Source organism: Melopsittacus undulatus, chromosome 8 (genome assembly GCF_012275295.1).
Source record: "Melopsittacus undulatus isolate bMelUnd1 chromosome 8, bMelUnd1.mat.Z, whole genome shotgun sequence".
Taxonomy (NCBI): Eukaryota; Metazoa; Chordata; class Aves; order Psittaciformes; family Psittaculidae; genus Melopsittacus; species Melopsittacus undulatus.
Window position 1 is genome coordinate 46,627,344 of NC_047534.1, and position 21,233 is coordinate 46,648,576.

At 45.5% G+C, this 21,233-nt stretch overlaps 1 protein-coding gene across 1 annotated transcript; it reads left to right on the forward strand.

The window, feature by feature from the left end:
• Window positions 1-679: 679 nt before the first annotated feature.
• LOC101869675 (neurotrypsin-like) lies at window positions 680-20,726 on the forward strand. Its single transcript, XM_031052156.2, has 15 exons — window positions 680-1,069; window positions 3,167-3,212; window positions 4,613-4,849; window positions 6,149-6,272; window positions 6,961-7,136; window positions 7,618-7,765; window positions 8,323-8,501; window positions 8,907-9,048; window positions 10,125-10,360; window positions 11,281-11,422; window positions 11,671-11,876; window positions 12,423-12,501; window positions 12,749-12,871; window positions 13,397-13,677; window positions 15,398-20,726. Exons 1-15 carry the CDS (start codon window positions 998-1,000, stop codon window positions 15,706-15,708), a joined length of 2,502 nt encoding a protein of 833 aa, XP_030908016.2. The 5' UTR covers window positions 680-997; the 3' UTR covers window positions 15,709-20,726.
• The last annotated feature ends 507 nt before the right edge of the window (window positions 20,727-21,233 follow it).

The following is a 21,233-nucleotide window of genomic DNA, read 5'->3' on the forward strand; positions in this document are numbered from 1 at the left end:
AAATGTACCTTAATATGTACATTTAATAATGTTTGAAACTTATACTCTAAACCTAATTCACATGGAGGAGCAGTAAGCTGAAAACACTAAAAAATCCCATAGGATTGTTCATAACAATACAGTAATGATCAACCCTCTGGAAAGCATCCCAGCCAGTCAAGTGAAAATAACTTTACAGCCCAAGGTCAAGGAGCCGCTTGAAAAAGACCTAGAGAATGATGGTAGGATGCAGGGCTGAAAACTGGGAGTGTGCCGCAGAGGGCTGTGCCCATGCGGGTTTTCCGTGGGGAGAGCTGGAAGCTGCTTCAGGTAAAGTTTTCTGGGTCCCGTTTACCTGAGTCAAACCAGAGGAGAGTTTGACCTGGGGAAGCTGCAGGGAGCTAATCGAGGAGGCAGCGGTGGGGGGATAAAGTCCGGATTCCTTCCAGCAAGCATAACCTCTGGCAAGCGTGCGCGCACAAGCGGCTTCCTTCTCCGGCTCTGCAGGTGGACGCACTCCCGCTGGAGCTGCAGCTCCGTGCTTCGGGAGGGAAGGGAGTGGAGCGCGGCCGGCCCAGGCGGGAGGCGGGGGCTGGCTGCGGGAGAAGCGCAGACCTGGAGAGGGAGGGGAGAGCGGGCTGAGGGCTGCACCCCACCCGCCAGCGCTTGCCTCCTCCTGCATTTAAGGGTGTGAGAGAAGCGCAGGGGCATGTTCTCCGCCCTTACTGCTTTCCCCTCTTTCCCCCTTTCCAAAGAGAATAACCAGGGAGAAGAGATGGGGAGAGAAAGGGGAAAGTGAAATTCTAAGATGCTGCCGGGAACTTTGATCCCTTCCCCTGCATCCCTTTCCCTGCACAGAAATGGAAGAGGCATCCCGCTCCCTCCGGTGCGGAGCGGCTAGTGCCCTGCTCCCGGGGAAGCCCAGCTGCAGAGCCCGGGGAGGAGGCAGCAGCTGAGCCTGGCAGCTGAACGGCAATGTGATGCTTGAAGAAGCTTCTGTCCGCTTTGCACAGGAGGGATGGAGATCACCAAAGTACTGGGGCTCCTCGTAGAGCTCTTCAGTCTGTTATCCTGTCTCAGATGTGTGGAGGTAAGAAATACTTACTCTATCTGCTTGTGCAAAGTCATATAGCTCTTTTAATGTCCTCACTGTAAGTGGATCTTGTTATTACTTGAATATGTTTTCCAAAGCATTTAGGCAGCTGCGGTCTCTGGGAAGAGCTGGGGGCTTGGGAAGAGATATTATCATTGTGCATATGAAATTCGGACAAGGAAACAAATCTGGGAAGCAGAATGCACAAGGGCTTGCAGATGCTTTGGCTCAGGTTTCTTGAGTTTCTCAGGAACTGCAGTGATCCTGGCAGGAAAGATCTGTTGTTTCTATTCTTTGATGATGGACTGATTACCCCTGTTGCTGTTAGGAACAGATGATTTATAGCCACATGGATGTGGGGCAGTGACTACAGCATGTAGTGTCTGCACTAAGATTTGGTCAATCTTCACTAAGATGGTCAGTGCTGGGGTGTTTTGGAAGCTGCTACGTGAACTGGCAGCAACTAATATTTCATTAGAAGGGAAGCATATTACTTGGACTGCAATTCTTTTATTTATGGTCCATCTCCAGAAGCAGGTTCAGGCTTTCATGTACGGCTGTTATTAGTCCAGCCCATCCCTCTGTTGCCTGTGGGCTTACATGTGTGTGCAGGTGCACATTAAATGCTAGGAGTCAGGGGACCTGGAGTGTGGTTCAGTCAGCTGTTTGGTGCCGTCACAAAAGTGTGGCTTAGTTCACTTTCCTCTCTTTGCAAATAGCTTTGAGATCCTCAGATAAGTCCTTTGGCATTGATACTTCATAGACCATTATGTGGGATTTCAACAGCCTGATACATGCAGATGTATTTTTGGCTGAAAACCATTTGTCAGTTAAGTGCTGTTTTATCCACACATCCCTTGTGTATATGCACCTGAGATCTATCTGCTGTTTCTGAGCCATGTCAGGATTTCATGTTCAATATGTAGCATCACATTCTGACTTCTGGAGGATGATGGTGGACCTTGGCCATGGTTGCCAACACCTGATGGACCATATTCACAAGCTTGGTTTAAAAAGATGTCTGCCATGAGTAGGTGTGATTCTTGTCAGGTATCTATGGGAACTATCTCTACTTATTCTAAAGGTGGGTTTGATTTAATTCCAGATTTTACTCTTCCCCTTTTCCAGGGAAAGGTGGAGCTGAGAGAAGCAGAATTACTGCATTTGAAGAAAACCAGAACCATTTCCAATAGCTGGTAGTCTTTACGTGCATAACTCTGCTCTGTGAATAACAAGGCCTTGATCATATAGAAATATTAGAAATGTTCATTTAGAAGTATTTAGAAATTAATTAAACTACGAGGAGTTAACAGAAGCATGCACAGTTTCTTCTTTTCATGCTGCTCTGTGAAGATCTTGCACCTGCCTGCACACCATGTAATGGTGTTGAGTGGAGATCCCTATCTTTCAGCCAGCAATCAAGTTATAACCACCAAAAACACTGCCTATAAGAGGAAATACAGTTTTGGGTCTGGGCAGGATGCTGGAATTCCGAAGACTTTGTTTCATATTTTTTGTTCTCAGTAATTTAACCCCATTGGGATAATAATACCATAGGCCATATCATATTCTCATGTATTAAAACCAAAATCCCGCCCAAGCATTGTTGTATTTCTTTTTCAGGTGTTTCCCCACTTTGTACACTTACTACTATTTTAACAGGGATCCCTGGGGGCATCATCCCATCACACAGATACATCTCTATTTGCTGCTGTGCCACAGATAGCTTGCCCTAGAAATGGGGAGAGAATGAGTGGTTATTCATTATTATCCTGACTGGTAACAATGATTTTCTTCTAGCTTTTCTTTCCATAGGCATCTCCCTCAGACTTCCCAATTCTGTTACAAAAGAACAAGCAAAGCCCTACAAAGTGGTCAAGGGTAAATCTCTGCAGGCCAGTAATTATTCATTTTGCTGTTAGTGGGCAGAGCTGTGATTGGATTTGAAGAGGAGCAATGGGGAGAGCAGGGAAGAGGCTGGTTACTAGGGCTTGTTTGCCTAAAGCAGCAAAATGCTGAGCTGCTTTTAGGACATGCCCATTTTTATTTCATCGGATAATCATCTTTCTCCTTTTGCTCTGTTTCTTTTCCCAGGCTTTCCTGGGATCCCAGCCCAACCAAAACCATTTGCAGAGTACAGGTAAGAACAAGAAGTTATTAATTCAGTCATCAGGCAGCTTCTTTCCTGCAGTGGTGATCTGAGACCATAGGTACAATGAACTGCCACCTGGCATTCTTCCTCTCTTTCCATCAGTACTTCAGCCTTTCCTCTTGCCTAAATGCTTCTTTATCTCCTTCCCCAAAATGGCCAGACCACTTTATTTCCTTCATGTCTACTAGTCTTGCAGCTCCCTACTCCTCCCACATGTTCTTTTCCTTTAATTTCTTTCTTTGCCTCTGCCTTTCTTGAATGCTCACCTTTCCTCCACTCTAATAGGTTCTGAATTCTCAGACACCCCCTCCGAGAGTGCCAGGTATGATGGAAAGGGCGCAGTGTGTTTTCCAGACACTTACTTGTAACTGCTTCTCATTTTTGTCCCCTGCAATTAACCTTCAGCTGTCACTCACCCCCTCTGGGCTTGGCAGCAGCTACAAGGCAAATGGCGAAGCATCTTTGTACCTACCCTTAATGTTTGCCCTATGTGTCTTTATGGCAGAAAGGTTTTCTGAAAGTGTTGGCCTCTTTTTGTTTATTCAGTACAGTCACTAGAGCTGTAACCATTATCCCTTTCTGCATCTGCTCTTCCATGCTATGGACTCTAAAAAGCTCATCCTCACACAGACTCTGGTTCTGGTTTCCCTCTTTCTTATTTCAGGGTCGCGAATGGAGAGTTTTCTTCTTTGGTTAAAGGGACCATGACAAGCAATAATAAATTAGTTGTTGGGGCTTCTTTCCATGAGATATTTCACGTGGGCACTGGCATGGAACACTGGCACCTGTACTTTCCCCAAATAGGTTCCCTTTCCTACTTACATATCATCCAAGTTCAGATAAGCCAGGGTATATGCTAATGTGTGTAGGGAACATACCACTACAATACCATTTCCCACCTTCCTGCTTTGTAGAATGAAATTTTAAACTCTCCTCAGTTTCAATCAATTTAGACAGGCAACTAATCTTCTAAAGAGCCTAGGATCACATTTAAGAGCATCTTAATCAGGTGCCAAAGCAGGTGGGAAAGGAAGTGGAGGAGTGTGTGCCAGGCTCAAGTACTGCTCCAAGACAAGTGAATACGTGTATTGAAATAAGTGGTAATGGGAACTGGTTCAAATTGTCCATGTTTGGGCCCAGAGTTGACATTTCAAAGGTCTGTCTGGGCAGTTCATGACTTTCAGATCAACTTGTGGTTTAGACAGTGCATATTATAAACATTCTTTGAGCAGCTGCCTTGAAGAATGATAGAATTGAAATCAAGCAAGTAGCAATCAGGACTGCAGACATGGGAGGTGTTTCAGGAGATCAGCTGGTATCTCCCACGTTGTCTGATCCTTGGTTCATGATGCCTTAAGTGATGCTAACAGCTCCTTTCCTGTGCCCAGCATCCAGCATGTGTGGTGTTGGACCTCTTGGGTACTACAATGGCTCACTGGCGGTCACTGAGGCTGGGGCAGAGTGCCTCAACTGGGCAGAGTTCCCCGATTATGTTCAGCAGTACCCAGACCGTGGCTTGGGGGACCACAACCACTGCAGGAACCCGGATGGGGGAACTACACCCTGGTGCTTCTACCGGCTTGCATCAGGGGCCATCGGCTGGGCTAACTGTGACTGTAACCAAGGTAAGGGATGCTCTGTGTGTCTGCCAATGCTTGCCTGCACTGCCCTGGGGGCTCAGGGCAGAAATGGGTGCTGCACAGACTTGCAAGCAGCAGGTGGGACACCCTGTGAAAGGAGCACAGTACAGTAACTGTCCCGAATTGTCGAAATAATTAGGACTAGAGGCTAGCCTGTGTGGGAGAAGAACGTCTGTATATAGCAGGGGGTGGATTTAAGCTGCTGTAGCCATAATGCCCTGTATAGATGCTTTTATTCCCATACAAGGAGACTTGTTTTGTTTTTTTTACTGATAACTTATGCCACTTTGAAGCAGTTTAAGTTATGTGGAAAACAACTCACTCCTGCTTCTTGAGTGCTCGTAGCAGAGCTCTCCTCATGTAAATGTAGCTGTTCAAATACAATAAACAAAATATTCTGTGGCTAGATTGGTAAATCTGTGGCAAGGTAGGTTATAGGCTTGCTTTGGAATTCTTCACAGTGCTGACACAAGGACTGCTGCTTGCTTGGAGGCATGCAAAGGAGCTGAGCTCTCTCAGTGCACGGATTTCAGCACAACATTCTTGTAAAGGTTTTGTTTGTCCTCTTGCTTTCTGACCTTCCTTGCTTTCTCTATGTTTCAGAGAACAGATGAAGTACAATTTAATAAATGAAATTAATGTATTTTCCCTTGCCAGTGAAAGTGCTTTCAAAGATGGCTTCATTAAAGTGAGGGGTACAAGTGTAGTTGTGTTGTGTGCCTGCATGAGCTACTACAGAAAGAAGGTGTATCCTTCTCACAATACATAACTGAGCAAGGAAATGTGCTTTCTAAACTGTGGTAGATATTTGTGGTGCAGTGGGAATTGAAAGGGCATTATTTTGTAACTTGCTTTTCTTAGAGAATTTAAAGAGGATTCACCTGCTGTTACTGAGAATCTAGCTGTAGCAACAGTGACTGTCAGAGGTGGTTGATGGTAAATAGATCAGTGGAGTGTCAAAAGGAATTAGACAGCCTACATTTCCATACACCTTTTCAAGGTAGCATGTAAAATCATCCCCATTTCACAGAAGGAGAATCCAGGAGCTGTGGCAGAAGCCAAATTTCCTGCAATGTTACCATGGCTTTGAAAATAACATAGCACCAGCCATCCTGCCAAGCAGTGATTGCAGGACCCAGGTAGGTGCCTTCAAAACAGCAGAACAGGGATGAGAGAAGCCAAGTGCAATTCAGCTCAGCTACATGCAAGTCCAAGACTTGCTGGTCTGAAACTGTCATCACAAGATAGCAGCTTTTACTTTATTTTCCCCCCCTCTTTTGGAAGGTGCTGTGCGGTTGGCTGAAGATAGTAGTGTGGAGCTGTACTTCAATGGACTCTGGGGCACCATCTGTGCTGACTACTGGACTGACTGGGACGCCAGTGTTGTCTGCAGGCAACTAGGTCTCAGGTGGGATCCTCAGTCTGGTTGCGAGAGTTACCGTTCACATAGCCTGGCATAGTGTGTTGGCTGGGGGAGAGGAGTTGGTTTTGTGGACTCATTTCCCATTTACCAGGGTCCTTTCATACTATTTTTTTTCTGTGGCTATGCTAAACCCAAACAACATTTGCAAGATTTCTTTAAAGCAGTAGTGTCTGCTTGGTGCTCCAGACTGTGATGAGTGAGGTGAGAGATCATATCCTCTTTTTAATATTAACAGCTGGAGTTACTGTAGTGATCTAATAGAAATTTTGAAAGCATGAATTGTCTTTGGGAATCTGGGGTTTGAACCTTCAAACTTCCAAATAGTGAGGAGATAAGGTCTACAGAAGAAGGTAGAAGGTAATTCAGGTATTTGGATGTTTGAATCTGTTGATGGGTTTGTTCATCACTCTCAAGTGAGGGGGCCATTTCTGACCAGACCAACTCTTCTGCCTTAAGAAGGAACACAGAACGGGTTAGGTGGTGGGAAGCGCTTTGTGCTTGTTTGTGCTTTCCCATTAAGCTGTAAATGCCACCCCTTTATGCATCCCGATCAACTGGGCTCACTGGGATGTGAAATGGCACAACTGGACTGCAGGGTCACAGGAACTGAGGGGAACCGGTGAGTCGAACAGTGCTATGGCATTTCATCGCTCTATTGTGTTCTTTGTACCAGTGAGATCGGCTCAGCTGGGAAGAAGGGTCACCCTGGACTGTGGCCTGTTCCCCTGCACCTGCAGTCAGCAAACTGCCATGGGGATGAGAAAGCCCTGCTGCAGTGTGGCTATCGGGAAGCTGTGTCAGGAGTTTGCAGGCAGGGGAGTGCCATGGCAATCTGTGTCCCTCCAGAAGGTAAATCTCCAGGGAAGGTTCATTCCCTGTTTCTTGCATCAGTATTGCTGATAAAATGTGAAGCTATGGTGTGCAAATCATTGGAGCATGTTCTTTCACCTGCTGTACAGATAGTTATCTCCCTTTCAGGGGAAAATTATCTATCCTTTCCCAATCCCAAACACTCAGAGTGGGCATACTTCTACAGTCATTGAAAGATGGCTGCTGCTTATGCCCACATCCCGTTTTCATCAAACCAGGATTTTGTCTGCAGGCAGCAAAGTCTTAGTCACTGTAGCAGCCAGGTAAAGAGCCATCCCTGAATCAGCCCCTTACTGTGGGCTGCAATCATGGGTGCGTCTGTGGGATCTAGAGAGGAGGATGGGACTTGAGCATCCCAGGAGCTCCTCTGGCTGGTGAATGGTTCTACACCCTGAACTGCTGGATATGCTTTGTTTCTGTCTTGTTCTGTTGTGCTCTCTTTCCCCTTCTTGAAGTGCAGGTGTAGATGCCCCGCTGCGTTTAGTTGGGGGAAAGGAGAGCTTTGAAGGACGAGTGGAAGTTTACCATGATGGCAAGTGGGGTACCATCTGTGATGACCAGTGGGATGATCGGGATGCTGAAGTAGTCTGTAGGCAGCTGGGACTCAGGTAATTTCCCTGCTGTATATCTTGGAGTGGTCCTAGAAGTAAGCAGAACAAATAACATGAGAGCATCTCCCTTCACTATAGTACCAGTCCTTTCTATAGGAGGTATACAGAAACCCTGAGAAAGATAATTCTGGACTGATCACCCTGTGTAATGGCACCTCATTCTCCTGTGTGCAGTTCAGTGCTTAACATGAGAGTTGTATGCTGGGCATGCTTGAAAATCACGTCAGTACAGAATTGTTTAAAATAGACAATTCAAGTTTGAGATCCCTCAAAGTTTGGGAGTTTTGCCTGTTACTGAGATTGAAACCTCATTGTCCTCAGAGCTCCCCAGGTGTCTGTTGCAGGCACATTTTTGCTATGTGGTGGGAGATCTCATTACAAAACTTTCCAGTAGTGTATTTCAGTTAACACCTGAAAACACCACTGTGTCAGAAAGACAGATTAGCTATGAGAGGACACTGACCTAGTGTAGCAGAGTCCCTGTGCAAGGCAGAATGTGGGGGCACGGGGCTGTGACTTTCCTTATTGAGCATATGTGTCTATAATGTTTGCAGTGGGAACCCAAAAGCCTTGTCATGGGCTCATTATGGGCAGGGATCTGGTCCAATCCTGCTGGATGAAGTGGAATGCTCAGGCAATGAACTCTCACTTGATCAGTGCAAGAAGAGTGACTGGGGACAGCAAAACTGTGACCACATTGAAGATGCTGGGGTCTCCTGTGACCCTTTCACAGGTACAGATCTACAGCTCTGTACCAGTCAGATGCGGCCAGTCTTACTCCTGTATTACATGGCTTGCTTAGTAGATCCCCTGCCTCAGGATCCTGCAGGGATTCTACATACAGCTGCCACCTGTGGAAGCAGAGAGCAAGCAGCAGGTGGGAATGGGTCGGAGACAGGCTTGGTGGTGTTCCCATGGCTTTCTTTCCACCAAGGTGGTATGGAAAGGCTGAGATAAATCCTCACTGACAAACGGGCATGTTGGGGAGCAATGAATGTTTGCTTTTTGCATACCTACAGGTATCTGTGTCTCTGGTTTATTTCACTCATGGGCTGTACAGAGACCTCAGCAGTGGGGCACAGGCTGCTGCTCTTCTCCTCTGCTGAGCACTGACCTTTGCTTCTCCCATCCCTTGCAGAGGGCACCATCAGGTTGGCTGGCGGCCACAGCCCCAGAGAAGGCAGAGTAGAAGTTTATTACAATGGAGACTGGGGCACAGTGTGTGATGACGGCTGGACAGACCTCAGTGCCCATGTAGTCTGCAGGCAGCTGGGCTTCAGGTAGGACTGAGAGTGTGTGTAGTGTCTGTGCTTCCTCATTTCAAGGATTAGATTCCATCACCCTTCACTGGGATAGGCTTGGACCTTAATCCTTCAATGCTTTCTTTGTTAGAAGGTTTATTACCCATTATGCAGCTTTATTCAAGAAAAATTAATGGGTATCCACATCCTTTCCAAGGGGAAAAAAGCACCAAACTTTATTATCTCCTGCCTCAGCCTGTTTGGAAGCAGATAACAGGCTTGATACTGTCTTTCTAAACCTCTCACCAAAGTCAGAAAGTTCTCCTAACACTTCTTAAATTTGCAGGTGTATCAGCTCAGCATTGCCACCTCCTCTGCTCTGTCACTAAACAGTATCACCCACCTGTTCTGTTGGCTAAACACATCACCTGCTTCAGCACCTGAACGTATCAGGGCAAAAAAAAGAGTAGTATTAGGGATTTTCATAATGCTTTTCTTTCAGCCCATTGCTGAACTGTCACCCCTCTAAGTATGAGCTTGAAGAAGATTTAAGATGAGGATACTGTAGTCTTGGAGCCAGTAGAGGTGTTTTGTGGATTTTTTAAGTATGATTATAAAATTTCAGCTTTATAGACTGAAAAAAGGACTCAACTAAATTCTGCCTTTTGAGTTCAGCTGCATACTGCGTTTGTCATCTCCCACAGTGCCTAAAACTGCAATTCCAGGTAGCTGCTTCCTATAAAAAGAAGTGGAATTACTTAAATGTTGATATTTCTGATGCCTCCTCTGCTAGCCCCTCCCCAGATTGATAGACCTGGTGTCACGTCTGCAAAGCAGCCTCTGTGGTATAGCTGGCCCTCTGTGCTACTGTGCCTTTGATCAGGCACTAGAAGATAGATTGGTTTGAGCAGGCCTTCCTGAAAGCTGAAGCTGGTGAAATGTGCAAGCTCCTTGTTTGCCATTCTGTGCATCACTGAGTGGTTTAGGTCAGGAAGCCACTGATATCACAGCTGAGCTCTGCATGGGAATTTCCCTTTTTGTCTAAGCTTGTGTCTAATCCCTTCTGTGAGATTAATGAGTTTTAATGAATCTGATGTATTGTTTCCTTTCTCTAGTGGTCCTGCTACCCTGGCCTCTGAAGGGGACTATGCTGCTGGCCAAGGCTTTATCTTGCTGGATGATGTGGCTTGTGTGGGGACAGAGCTGTCCCTCCTGGACTGTCCTCACAGCAACTGGGGGCAGCATGACTGCTCACACGCTGAGGATGTGGGAGTCCGCTGTTCCCTGGAGAGCAACACAGTCATGGATGGCAACCTGGGTAACTCGCCTCGCTTCTTGCCCTGGGCGGTGGGTAAGTGTCACCTGGTGGCCTGTTCCTTAGGAAGCTCTGGCAGATGAGGGGGCTGCTTTTTGAGGAGGACTCCTAAGAATGAGCCCTGGCTGTCTTGGGGCAGAGCTATGGCTCCACCAGAGCTAGGGCCAGCCCAGCAGAGAAACTGAAACTGGAGAGAATTGGCAGTCTCCAAAACAAACCTGAGGAGTTGAGAGCTGTTGGTTGCCTTCGTGTGCCATTGCTCACTGGTGAGATGCCTCAGCCCCATGCCTGTGGGAACATGGGACCCCTTTAACTAGACCTGGTGTAGGTAACTGGTGTAGTTACATTAGTGTTACACCTTGCCAAGACAAGAAGACTTCAGGTGCGAGAGGCTGTTGTGTGGAAGTTGTGCTCTCTTGCATGGATGGCACATTTTAGTTAAAATTGTGAATATATTTCAATTAGCATAATTTCCTCATTTGTATGTGGCCTGATACTCTCCCCCTTCCCTAATACAGGAGACTTGTGAGTTTGTCAGACATTTTTACTGAAATAGATGGTATCCAACTTTTTTGTTTCTCCTGAATGGAGAACTCTTCTCTTGCTTAGCATAATGTAATAGTGTTATAATTTAATGTGTTTATTTCCCAGGCATGTTTAAGCTTGCCTGCTCTTGGCTCAGGATTAAATAGCTTTCCTTCTGTTCTTGTTCTCCTCTTTACTCAGCTTTCAGAATATGATCCACTAATGATTTCCAGTATGTATTAAATTAATATGTATGCAGTCTTCTGATTCAGTGCAGAGTTGAAGTGTCTTCATATAGAAACACTCCTCTTTTTTCTTTTTTTTTTCTTTTTTCCCCCTTTTTTTCATCCTTTCCTATAGAACCCAAGTTCTGGGCACCTCACACTCTCAGGTGGTTTTGCTTGCAGTTACCCACGTATTTTCTTCTGCAGGACCTCCTGTGCGGCTCATGGATGGAGAAAGCACCAAGGAGGGAAGAGTTGAGGTATTCCTGAATGGGCAGTGGGGCAGTGTCTGTGATGATGGCTGGACAGACAGAGATGCTGCAGTGGTTTGCAGGCAGCTGGGATTCAGGTGAGAGCTCTGGTACATGCATCATACAGATAGAAACAACTCTCAGGGGCATCACTTCTCTCTGGACCAGTTTCTGGGGGCTTCCTTTCTTAGTTTTGGCATACCCATATATGCTTGAGGGAGTAGGGTCATACTCTTAACTGAACTGTCTGTGTGTAGTGACACATAAATATTATTTCTCTTAAAATGTGCTGGTGCATCAGGTTCACCTGCCTACTGTAGATTAGCCACCCTCTCTCTAATTGCAGTGGTACAGCAAAAGCCAGGGCAATGGCTTATTTTGGTGAAGGTCATGGACCCATCCATCTGGACAACATAGAATGCAGAGGCACGGAGCACAACCTGGGGCAGTGTCTGAGGCCTGACACAGGGGTTCACAGCTGCTGGCACAGTGAAGATGCTGGTGTGATCTGTGACTATGTGGAAGAGAAGGTGCAAGACATCAGGAGAACAGGTGACATGCCCATTTCTTCTGTGCAGAAATCTGGAGCTCCAGCTGTAGGATCTCTGCATGCTTTTATGCTTTTTACCTGTACTTGTTCCCATGGCTGAAAATTAAGCATGTCCTGTCCTCCACCTCCTACTTTATCCTTGGTTTTGTTGTCTCTTCTTAGGAGCATAGGGTGCTCCAGACTAGTTGGAGGAGCACCACCTATGTCAGGCCTTTGAGCCTGCTGAACTGCCCCACAGCCAAGTCACCATACCCTTCCTTAGAGCATTAACCATGAGCAAACTCTGGGGTTTATGGTGCTGAGGAAATAGCTGTAGAGGTCCAGTTCCTTGCATAGGACTACAGGTACTGCAGGTAAGCACCTCCACCGAAACTGAGAAAACCTATGGGATCAAATCTGCTACAAATTCCATATGCACAGCACAATAGAATCAGCTACAATGAGGATAAAGGCTCTTGGGGAAGGCGAACGGTGTTTGGCTCTGTGACAGTAATTGTTGATACTTAAGCTGAAGGTACCTACCCAATGGCTCTAACTTTCCTGTGCAGGTCCAGAGTCTGGTGTGTGTGGGATGCGCCTGCTTCACCGTCGCAAGAAAAGGATCATAGGTGGAAACAAGTCCCTCAGGTACTACCTGTGATAGCTGGGAAAGCCAGAACTGGTTCCAGCTTCCCTGCAGGCTCTGGAAATAGCCTGTCAAATGCTGAATACATCAACACGTTTTCACTGGTCATTTTTGAACTTAATTTGAACCAGTGGGTCTATCTAGGAAAGAAATCACACCAGCTGAGCCCAGATGGGGCAGAGTGGATGGGAAAAGAGGAAACCAGCTCCCATGTGTGTGACACCTATTGTTCCCCTGTTTCTTGTTCAGAGGCAGTTGGCCATGGCAGGCCTCACTGCGGTTGAAGGGTTTTCATCGAGATACTCGTCTGCTGTGTGGAGCAACCCTGATCAGCAGCTGCTGGGTAGTGACTGCAGCTCACTGCTTCAAAAGGTGTGTTTGTGGGTGGGGAGCCCTGAGGGATACTCAGTGATGAGCAAGATGACCTTGTAGAAGGTTATCCTTCCAGCCCATGGAACCACATGAGCAGTTCTTAAACCAAGACCTTTGAGTTATGATGTGTGGAATCTTGAAGCATTTATGGAGATGACTCAAGATAGGCTTGCTTTATCCTTCACTGCTTACAGCTGCCCTTTTAACTTTGAGGCTTCACAACTCAAAGTAAACCAGCACTTTGCCATTCTTCAGTGCTTTAAGGGACTGTGAACAGATGAGGTCAGAAGCCTGTTGCAAGAATTGTAGCCCTTTTTATAGGGAAAAAAAAATTCTATGCATGGTAGAGGGTGATTTGGGACACCCATTGCCTGCAACAGTTGGCATTATCACATCTACCAAAGATGTGCCACAGTGTCTTTTCAGGTTGTGAGGAGGTGGATCAGCCTTACAGCAACTGAGACTTGCGTGAGTCTGTTTCCTTCTCAGCAGGAGCATCAAGAACTCGGGTCTCTGTTTCTCCAGGTTTGGTGTTGATGTGCGGCGCTACCTGCTGCGGGTGGGTGATTACCACACGGGTGTGAAGGATGAGTTTGAGAGGGAGCTGCCCGTGGAGCGGATTGTCCTCCACAGGAACTACTGGGCTGGCAGCAATGATAACGACATTGCCCTGGTCCGGATGCGGGGCAGAGAGGGGCACTGTCTCTCCTTCAATCACCATGTTCTGCCTGTCTGCCTGCCTGACAGGAAAGAGAAGTCTGACATCAACAGGCAAGCCTGCATCATCTCGGGCTGGGGAGACACAGGTGAGTGAGGCATCTTTGACTGGCAAGAAAGGTGGCAGAGTTTGGGTCTAGAAGCCTACATGGGCCATTAATTTATGTCTGCACAACTCAAGGCCATGTTCTTACTGCCCCTATTTGTGTGTGCTAGTGCATGGTGTTAAGGAGTGGGGAGGTGATTTTTGTGCCGTTGTGCTTTCTTCTGATTTTGAGGCTTCTTGAGGCCGCCCAAGACAGAAGCTCAGGTTGCCATAGCATCCCTCTGAAACTGGGAGAGAGTAATGCTGCATCTGGCCACAGTCCTCTTTCTTCCCCTTTTTACATGCATGTTGGCCCACAGCAGACCCCTTAGACAGCAGCCTGTGCAGAGCTGTACAAAGCCTATGGAGGCCACCATGTTTCCATCACCTCCTGCCTTCATGTCATAATGAAGTGGGGGCTTAGAGGTGGAAGGGATCTCTCTTAGACTACCTTGCTCTATCTCCCTGGATATTGCTGCAGGGACAGCTGAGCTCTGAAGCTGACTTCTGCACTAGGTTTGAGACAGCCTGAGCCTGTCCCTTGTAGCACATTGCTATGGAGTTTCCTAAGTAAAAGGGAACAGGAAATCTTCTAGGAAGATTAAATACTTAAGTATTATTAAATACTTAAGTTTCTCAAGGTGATGTTTCAAAATGCTGGGCTTGGTGGAGTCCTTAAATGGATACATTAGCAAGGTCTGGAGACAGCTTTAAACTCTAAACAAAGCTTTATAACCAGCCGTCCAGTCTCCCCTCATTTGAGGATCAAAGATGCAATACAGAGCTTGGAGCAAAGAGGCCTTTCTGGGGCTGCTGTGGTGGGAGCAAAGCCATGTATTAAGAAAGACTTACTGCCAAGAGGCAAATAGCCCCTACGAGCTTGACTGTTGACTTTGGGCTTACCCATCCTTCCCAGCTGTTTCCCTAGCTGTTACCCTGTGTGTTCAACTGCAAGCATACATGTGCCTTTGGAGGCAGTTGCACAAAGCGTACATGTCTCCTTGGGCTGTCAGTGGAGGATCAAGGAGCATTCCAGCCTTACAACTCCCTTAATCTGCACTGGTGCTTAATGGCCAGGATCCCTCACACACACCAAACCTGCTATCCCAGTGAGAGGGGCAGTTACCCACTACCTTGTGAGCTTACCATAAAGCTTAGACACAGAAAGGTCTTACTCAAGTATAGTACGTGAACCATATGTCCTGAGCAAGTCTTACTCTCAAGTAAGAGATTTAAGCAAATAGGGACAAATCTGACCAAAGATGAAGTGAACTCCCTTTGAATAATATTTGGATGCTTCTAAACATCTTTCAAAGCTTCTCTGAGGATCAAGCACTTAGCAAATATTACTGCATTTATTCTCTTGAAAAACACTGCCCTTGTTTTACAAAGGAGGAAATGGAGGCTCAAAGAAGTGAAATAAATTGAACAAGGTTCAAATTACTTGTTGTCACAACCAGGAGTAAGACTCATCCTTTGATCTAACCTTTTTCTCCAACCTCTTCCCCATTTCTTTGATCTTACAGCTCTTTCTTGTGGTTTGGCTTGGCAGCACTGTTTTGTGACGTTATGGTTGTTCAGAGATGCTGAGCTTGGCCTATTCCTGTGCCATAGCCTTGACATGAAATGTACAATTATCTTTTTTTGTGTGGAGCACCCTCACTCTAGGTTGCTGCTGATGTCTGAATGTGAATTGGTCTGGACAGTGTTCTGTTCCGTTCCAGGGAAGTCCTACTCAAGAACCCTGCTGCAGGGGGTGGTGCCTCTTCTCCCACGGGAAGACTGTGAGGCCCGCTATGGGCACAAGTTCACAAACCGCATGATTTGTGCTGGGAACCTCTCTGAAGACAAGCGGGTGGACAGCTGCCAAGGCGACAGCGGAGGGCCACTCATGTGCCAGAGGTCAAACGGGCGCTGGGTCATTGTGGGGATCACCTCCTGGGGCTATGGCTGTGGTCGGAAGGATTCCCCAGGTGTGTACACAAAGGTCAGCAAATACGTACCCTGGATCAAGAGAGTGACCAAGCTAAAATGACAATGTCTGAGCTCTAGGGACTTCAACGTCTGGCCCTTCTGCCCCACAGCAGCAGAAGGCTGTGGCTCCTGGCCTGTGGCTGGTGGAGATTGGACACTGGGAAAAGACTTTCATGTAGAACTGGGAGAAAAACAGTTATGGCTGATTCTGCAAAGTCTTTGGATTCACTTTAGTCTGTGATCTCTGAGCAGAGAAAGCAAGTGCTCACTGGTAAGAATGATAAGTCTATGTTGCTCTGACTACCTGAGTCCTGTAATGCAATCACACTTGTTGCCCTGCACGCAGAAATGTGTAAGTGGAGAGATACCTGCCTCTGTATATTTGTTCAGGGTTTGGATGTTTGCACAGTTGAAAAATGCTGCAAGGAGACGTGAGATACTTGGAAGATGGCACCATGATCCAGCATAGCTGAAATCCTCAGATTTTCTTTTCATAACAGCTCTCCAGTTCAGAGAATCAGAGATTTAACCTGAGCTGAGGAACATGCCAAGAGCTGGGTCTTTTCCTTCTCTGTTATGTCTCAAGGGTGAACCTTTTATCTTCTGAATAGTAGATCTGCTCCCATATAATCCCTTTAAAGTATCTTTTCCATGCTAAAAGATGCTTGTCCCTCTGTCCGTAATCCTCTATCACATGTTTCCAGCTGCCAGATGCTATGGTTTTATTGCTACTTTCTCAATATAGTGGTTATTTTGTGTTCATTAGGTGTAGTTGTTTTTTGGTTTGATTTGGGTTTTTTTTTCTTAAAGCAGCATCTCCTAGAATCAGTTTTTGATGTAAATCTTCATATTTTAGGAGACAGTAGCTTTCTTGCCCTTGTGTTCACTACAAAGAACTTAAAAATGTGACCTCAAAAGGCTGAATAGACATTTTTCTTTAAATCCAAATGTAATGTTTATCTCAAACATTCAGGTGTTGAATCACTGTTTAACAGCACTGCGGCAGCTTTCTCTTGACACTTACCACAGTTCTTAGCTGCCCTTTATTTGTGTTGTTAGTCTTTAATAGCTCTGTGCTCACAGTTCTCCCATGAAATACAGAAATACACCTGAGGTACAGATACACCTCAAGCAAGTTACTCACTCCTTGTGTAAAACACTAAGTGTGCTGCAAAGCAGCTTCCCGCTTTCCCAAAGTGTTTCTTATTCTTGCAACCTCTGGGTTATGCTTCTATGCTTCCTCTCATCTCTGTACTGTTTCCTTTTTCATTCCTCTCAGCAGTGGTAAACCGGCTTAACTGGAGGCTATGCGAACACTGCCATCAAGCTGTAGTTCTCAGCCTGGGCAGAAATAATCCTGAGAGAAAGCAGGAGGTCTTGAATACATCAATTTCTTCTTTCCCCCCCATTCAAATAAATGAGCAGAGTTTCCTCTTAGGCCTTAAGCACTTTTGTTAAGTTAATTTATTATTCTCGAGTGGGTAGAAAATACAAAACTAGGCAGAAGGGCTAAGTGCATTAAGAGTTGTGCAGTGCATGGTGTCTTTTCTCTGTGTATAGACCAGCCAGAGAGAAGACAGATCTGCTCAGGAGCAAGGGCAGTAAGCTTTGATGTATAACCAAAGACTCGAACGCAGAGTAGTAATACAGGATGGGACATGCAGAACTTGTCACGATGTGCATGTTTTGGGTTCACTCATGCACTGTAGGGTAGGTGATTACTGAGTCAGGCACTGGCCTGCTGCCTGAAAGGCCTGCGCTCAAAGGCACTGAAGTACTTGGTACCTAGGTATTACCAAGGCAAGAACAGAAGGCAGAGCACAGCCTGTGGATTAACAAAGTCATGCTACAGGACACGTGGTGACAGAGTCCTAGAAATCTCTCTGGATTCAATAAGCAGTGATTGCCTAAAGCTTTAACTTGTCTTCTATAAGACAGCTTTATGTAAAGGTGCTGACCTGGCTAGGTGGCTGATTTTTGTATATGAATGCTAAACAGTTCCATTTACTCTTTCCAGGGATTATAGGATAACTGGGTTACCTGTTGCAATGGAATGTTTAAAGATCCTGCTTGGAAACTTTCTGTTAAAAAAGAATTGTAAGAATCTCTAAAACATGCAATGCCAAAATCCCTGCAAACTGGCCTTTGGCACAGATCAGATCTGTGTATGCTGCTTCTTGAAGGGCAGGGAGCCTGCAATGCAGCTTGTGCTGATAACCCTATTTGAAGGGCCAGACTTGATCCTTTGGCAGGGCTGTGCTTGGCTCCACACTGGCTGTGTTGTCCTACAGCTGCTGGCAGAGTCCCTAAGACACAAGCTGCAGTCTGCTCCTTATCTCCCAGGAATTAATATTGCAGGAGGACTGAGGGCAATTATGCCACAGACCTCTGGTCTTGCAGAGGATTAAATGCCAAGTTCAACACCAACAGTAACAGTACTTGTCTGGGAAACATGGAGTGGTTTAGCTCTTATCTTCAGCCTCCCCAAACCAGCATGCTACAGCAGCTCAAATGGAGTTTCTGTGCCTTGGGTGCTGTCACATTTCTTGTTTACCCTGGTTTAATCTTTCAATTTATACCCATAACAACAGGCACAGAAGCACCTGAAGGATTGGAACTATGAGGTTATTTCTCTAAGCCTACTTAGCTGGTTGCTATTTGGGAATTAGAATAAATTACCATGTAATCACAAGTGAGATGCAGGCTTGGCATTGTCTTCTGGAATTCTCATGTTCTAGTTCAAAATGTTTCTTTCTCTGAGATCTTGTCACCGTGGAAGCTGTGAGAATACTTATAATTAATATCCTTTGAGTCCTGCATGAGCCAGAAAGAGAGAAGGAAGTATCCATTCTCGACATTTACACATTACTGTTACTGTAGGCAAGCCTGCCAATACTCTCATCAATTGTCTCAACCTGTTTCAGAGCACTGCTATTTCTCTTTACTGTTTAAACTGGGACTGTGGCCCAAGCCAAACTCACAGACTTTGCCACCAAAGCTTATTGGAACTGCCTGGATAAGTGGTACCCAACCACCCTAGGACTGTATTTTGTACCTAATGTTGGCCAGCAGCAGATGTTTAAGGGACTGTATGTGTCATTTGTACTGAACAAGTTTTGACAGCCTTTTCTTTTGGGGAATTTTGTTGTTGGCCCATTTAAATTAATTACTTGCATTACTATTATCATCACTAAAAACAGAAGTAAAAGTACTTAGCCCTCCAGGTGTTACACAAACACTGTGCACTATCCTGTTGTGATTACTTTTTTCCTAAAGCATGAGAGTTTATATCCCTAACTTAAAAAATACATTTCATATAACCAGCCTTCATCTTCCATATAAATGTTTAATCCCATATTTAATCCAACTAAGCTCTCAGCCTCAGTATTTTCTGGCAATAAGAACCAATATAATTTTACTCTCCATAGCACATAATTTCTTTTTATGGTTTCTGAATTAATTGCCTTTTGTTTTCATTGAATCCCATCTGTCCTTGTGTTCTCAGCTATGAGAGGATATAAGGTTCCTGGCTTTATATTCTCTGTTGTCCATCATTCTAGAGATAATCCCTTTTTCAAACTGTGGATTTTCTGTCTCTCTTCAAGCCAAACTGTTTAGGTATCTGATAACATGACTGTCTTTCCATGTCTTCTCTTTCTGCTGTACCTTTTAAGCTTTGGTAACCAGAATTGAATGCAGTTTGCCAGGGGAGGCTGTGCCATCTGCTGATTATTTTCAGTATCATTTTGTATACTAGGTAATGCTGTAAGTGGTTTTAGTGCTGTATGTGTACTATGTATGTATGCTGGAGCTAGCTCTAAACTTGCTAGGTAGCAGCCGAGCTACAATGGGATGAAAACCTGCCTAGGTCAATTCCCCTTGGGTCTTGGGCACGTGCTGAGCTCAGAGCAATTGCCGTGGGTGTGCCTGGGGAGAGTAATGCAGCCCTGGGCAGGAAGCACATGAACGTAGAGCTTTTGGCTTGGCAAACATACCTGTAGGGGTGACACAGCCCGTCTATACAGTTGGATAAGGCTAATGCATATACACTATTTCCAGGAGCTGAGAGCTCAGTCACTACTGATGGTGGTTGCACTGTGGCACATGGATGCTGTGAGACAACTTCCTACAGCACTGTGGCACATGCTAGTTATATGAGAATGGGAATGTCACTATGACTGGCTGGAAGCATTGGCAGGAGTAGAAACATGGCTATGGTAAGGATGTAAGGAGCAGCTATTAGTGCTCCAGGTATCCTTCTTTGAGGAACACCCAGCACTGGTGTCTTCCTGACCTGCAGGCCCTCTGAAGCTGGATTAAAGAGTTATCCCTTTTCTGTAACTGAACACTGTTATGATGGTTTATATGGTGTTTATATGATGGTTTATATGATGTTCTATGCTGTAATTAATCAGGCAGCTGTTTATTAACTTGGGCAGAATGTTGATTATCCTTGTAATCCCTGTATGCAGAGAAGAACACATCAGTTTCTCAAAGGTATTAGTGGAGGCATTGATGAGGAACAGGGAACATGGATATTTGCTATCTTAAGGGTAGGAGAGGTGGGCCTGCCTTTTGTCTGTCTACTTTTCTCTATGAAGTCAATATCCTGAAGTTTTTTCACCCCCAAAAAAGCTGCAGTGACCCATCAACCACTTCAAGACAGATTTTTTATGGGTATATTCAGCAATCAGATGAAAGCTTTTGAGAGATGAATTGCACTGTGGTATTTAATACCATTTTGACAGACTCACTGGGAGTTTCTTGCAGCTGAAGGGAACAGAATGGCCTCAGGTGGTAACCAGCTTGGGACCACTTCCTGTGGAATGGGGCACTGTGACCCAGACAGACCAATGCACATCTCTCGGGCTGTGTATTTATTTGTCTAGAAAAGTATGCGATTTTCCATGTCAAGAAGAAAATCTCACTTGTGTAGCAGTCCACTCAGTCCTATTAAAATCCCTTTCTTCTAACCAGGGGCTGAGTGTCCCTGACATCAGTCAAGTGCCAAAACTTTCATGTCCCCTGGATCAACATTAATGGCTCACAGGGTATGCTAATAAATGGATTATACTGTGACTGTGTGAGGCTCTGTCTTATTTTTAATCAAGGGCAGGTTTGGGGATTTTTTCAGCACTGAATTAAGCTAATTAAATTTCTTTATTAATGTTATTTTTAGAGCAGATTTAACATGCTAAAGCATGTTACAAAGTCAGCATCATGTTACCTACTGTTACAGTGAAATGCAAGCATTCTTCAAATGCCATGGTTTTTGCCATTTGGAACAGGTAAGGGGTACCTGCAGGTAAACTCCCTGCACTTAACAGGATTTAATACATCAGCTTTATAATTTGGTGTTATTGGTGATCTTTCTATGCTACCTGTGAACAAACTTGTTCAGCATGATTTAGTCTCCTTTCAGTCTAGGAGTCATGTGTCATCACTCTAAGAATCAAAGCCAGCCTTGGAAAAGTGGAAGTGGGAGGAAGGAAATGCAGTTTGAATGAGCCACTGATGCAAGAACACTGCTTGACTATCTGCTGCTGCTCCCCACTGCTGAAATCTGCAGCGCTGTACAAAAAGTCC

What these genes read in the sequence shown, in the direction of transcription:
- LOC101869675 (XM_031052156.2), top strand. Translation starts at nt 998, where the DNA reads ATGGAGATCACCAAAGTACTGGGGCTCCTCGTAGAGCTCTTCAGTCTG. An exon ending in TGTAGGCAGCTGGGACTCAG is followed by an intron (nt 7,766 to 8,322) that starts GTAATTTCCCTG and finishes TAATGTTTGCAG; the next exon opens with TGGGAACCCAAAAGCCTTGT. An exon ending in CTCGGGCTGGGGAGACACAG is followed by an intron (nt 13,678 to 15,397) that starts GTGAGTGAGGCA and finishes GTTCCGTTCCAG; the next exon opens with GGAAGTCCTACTCAAGAACC.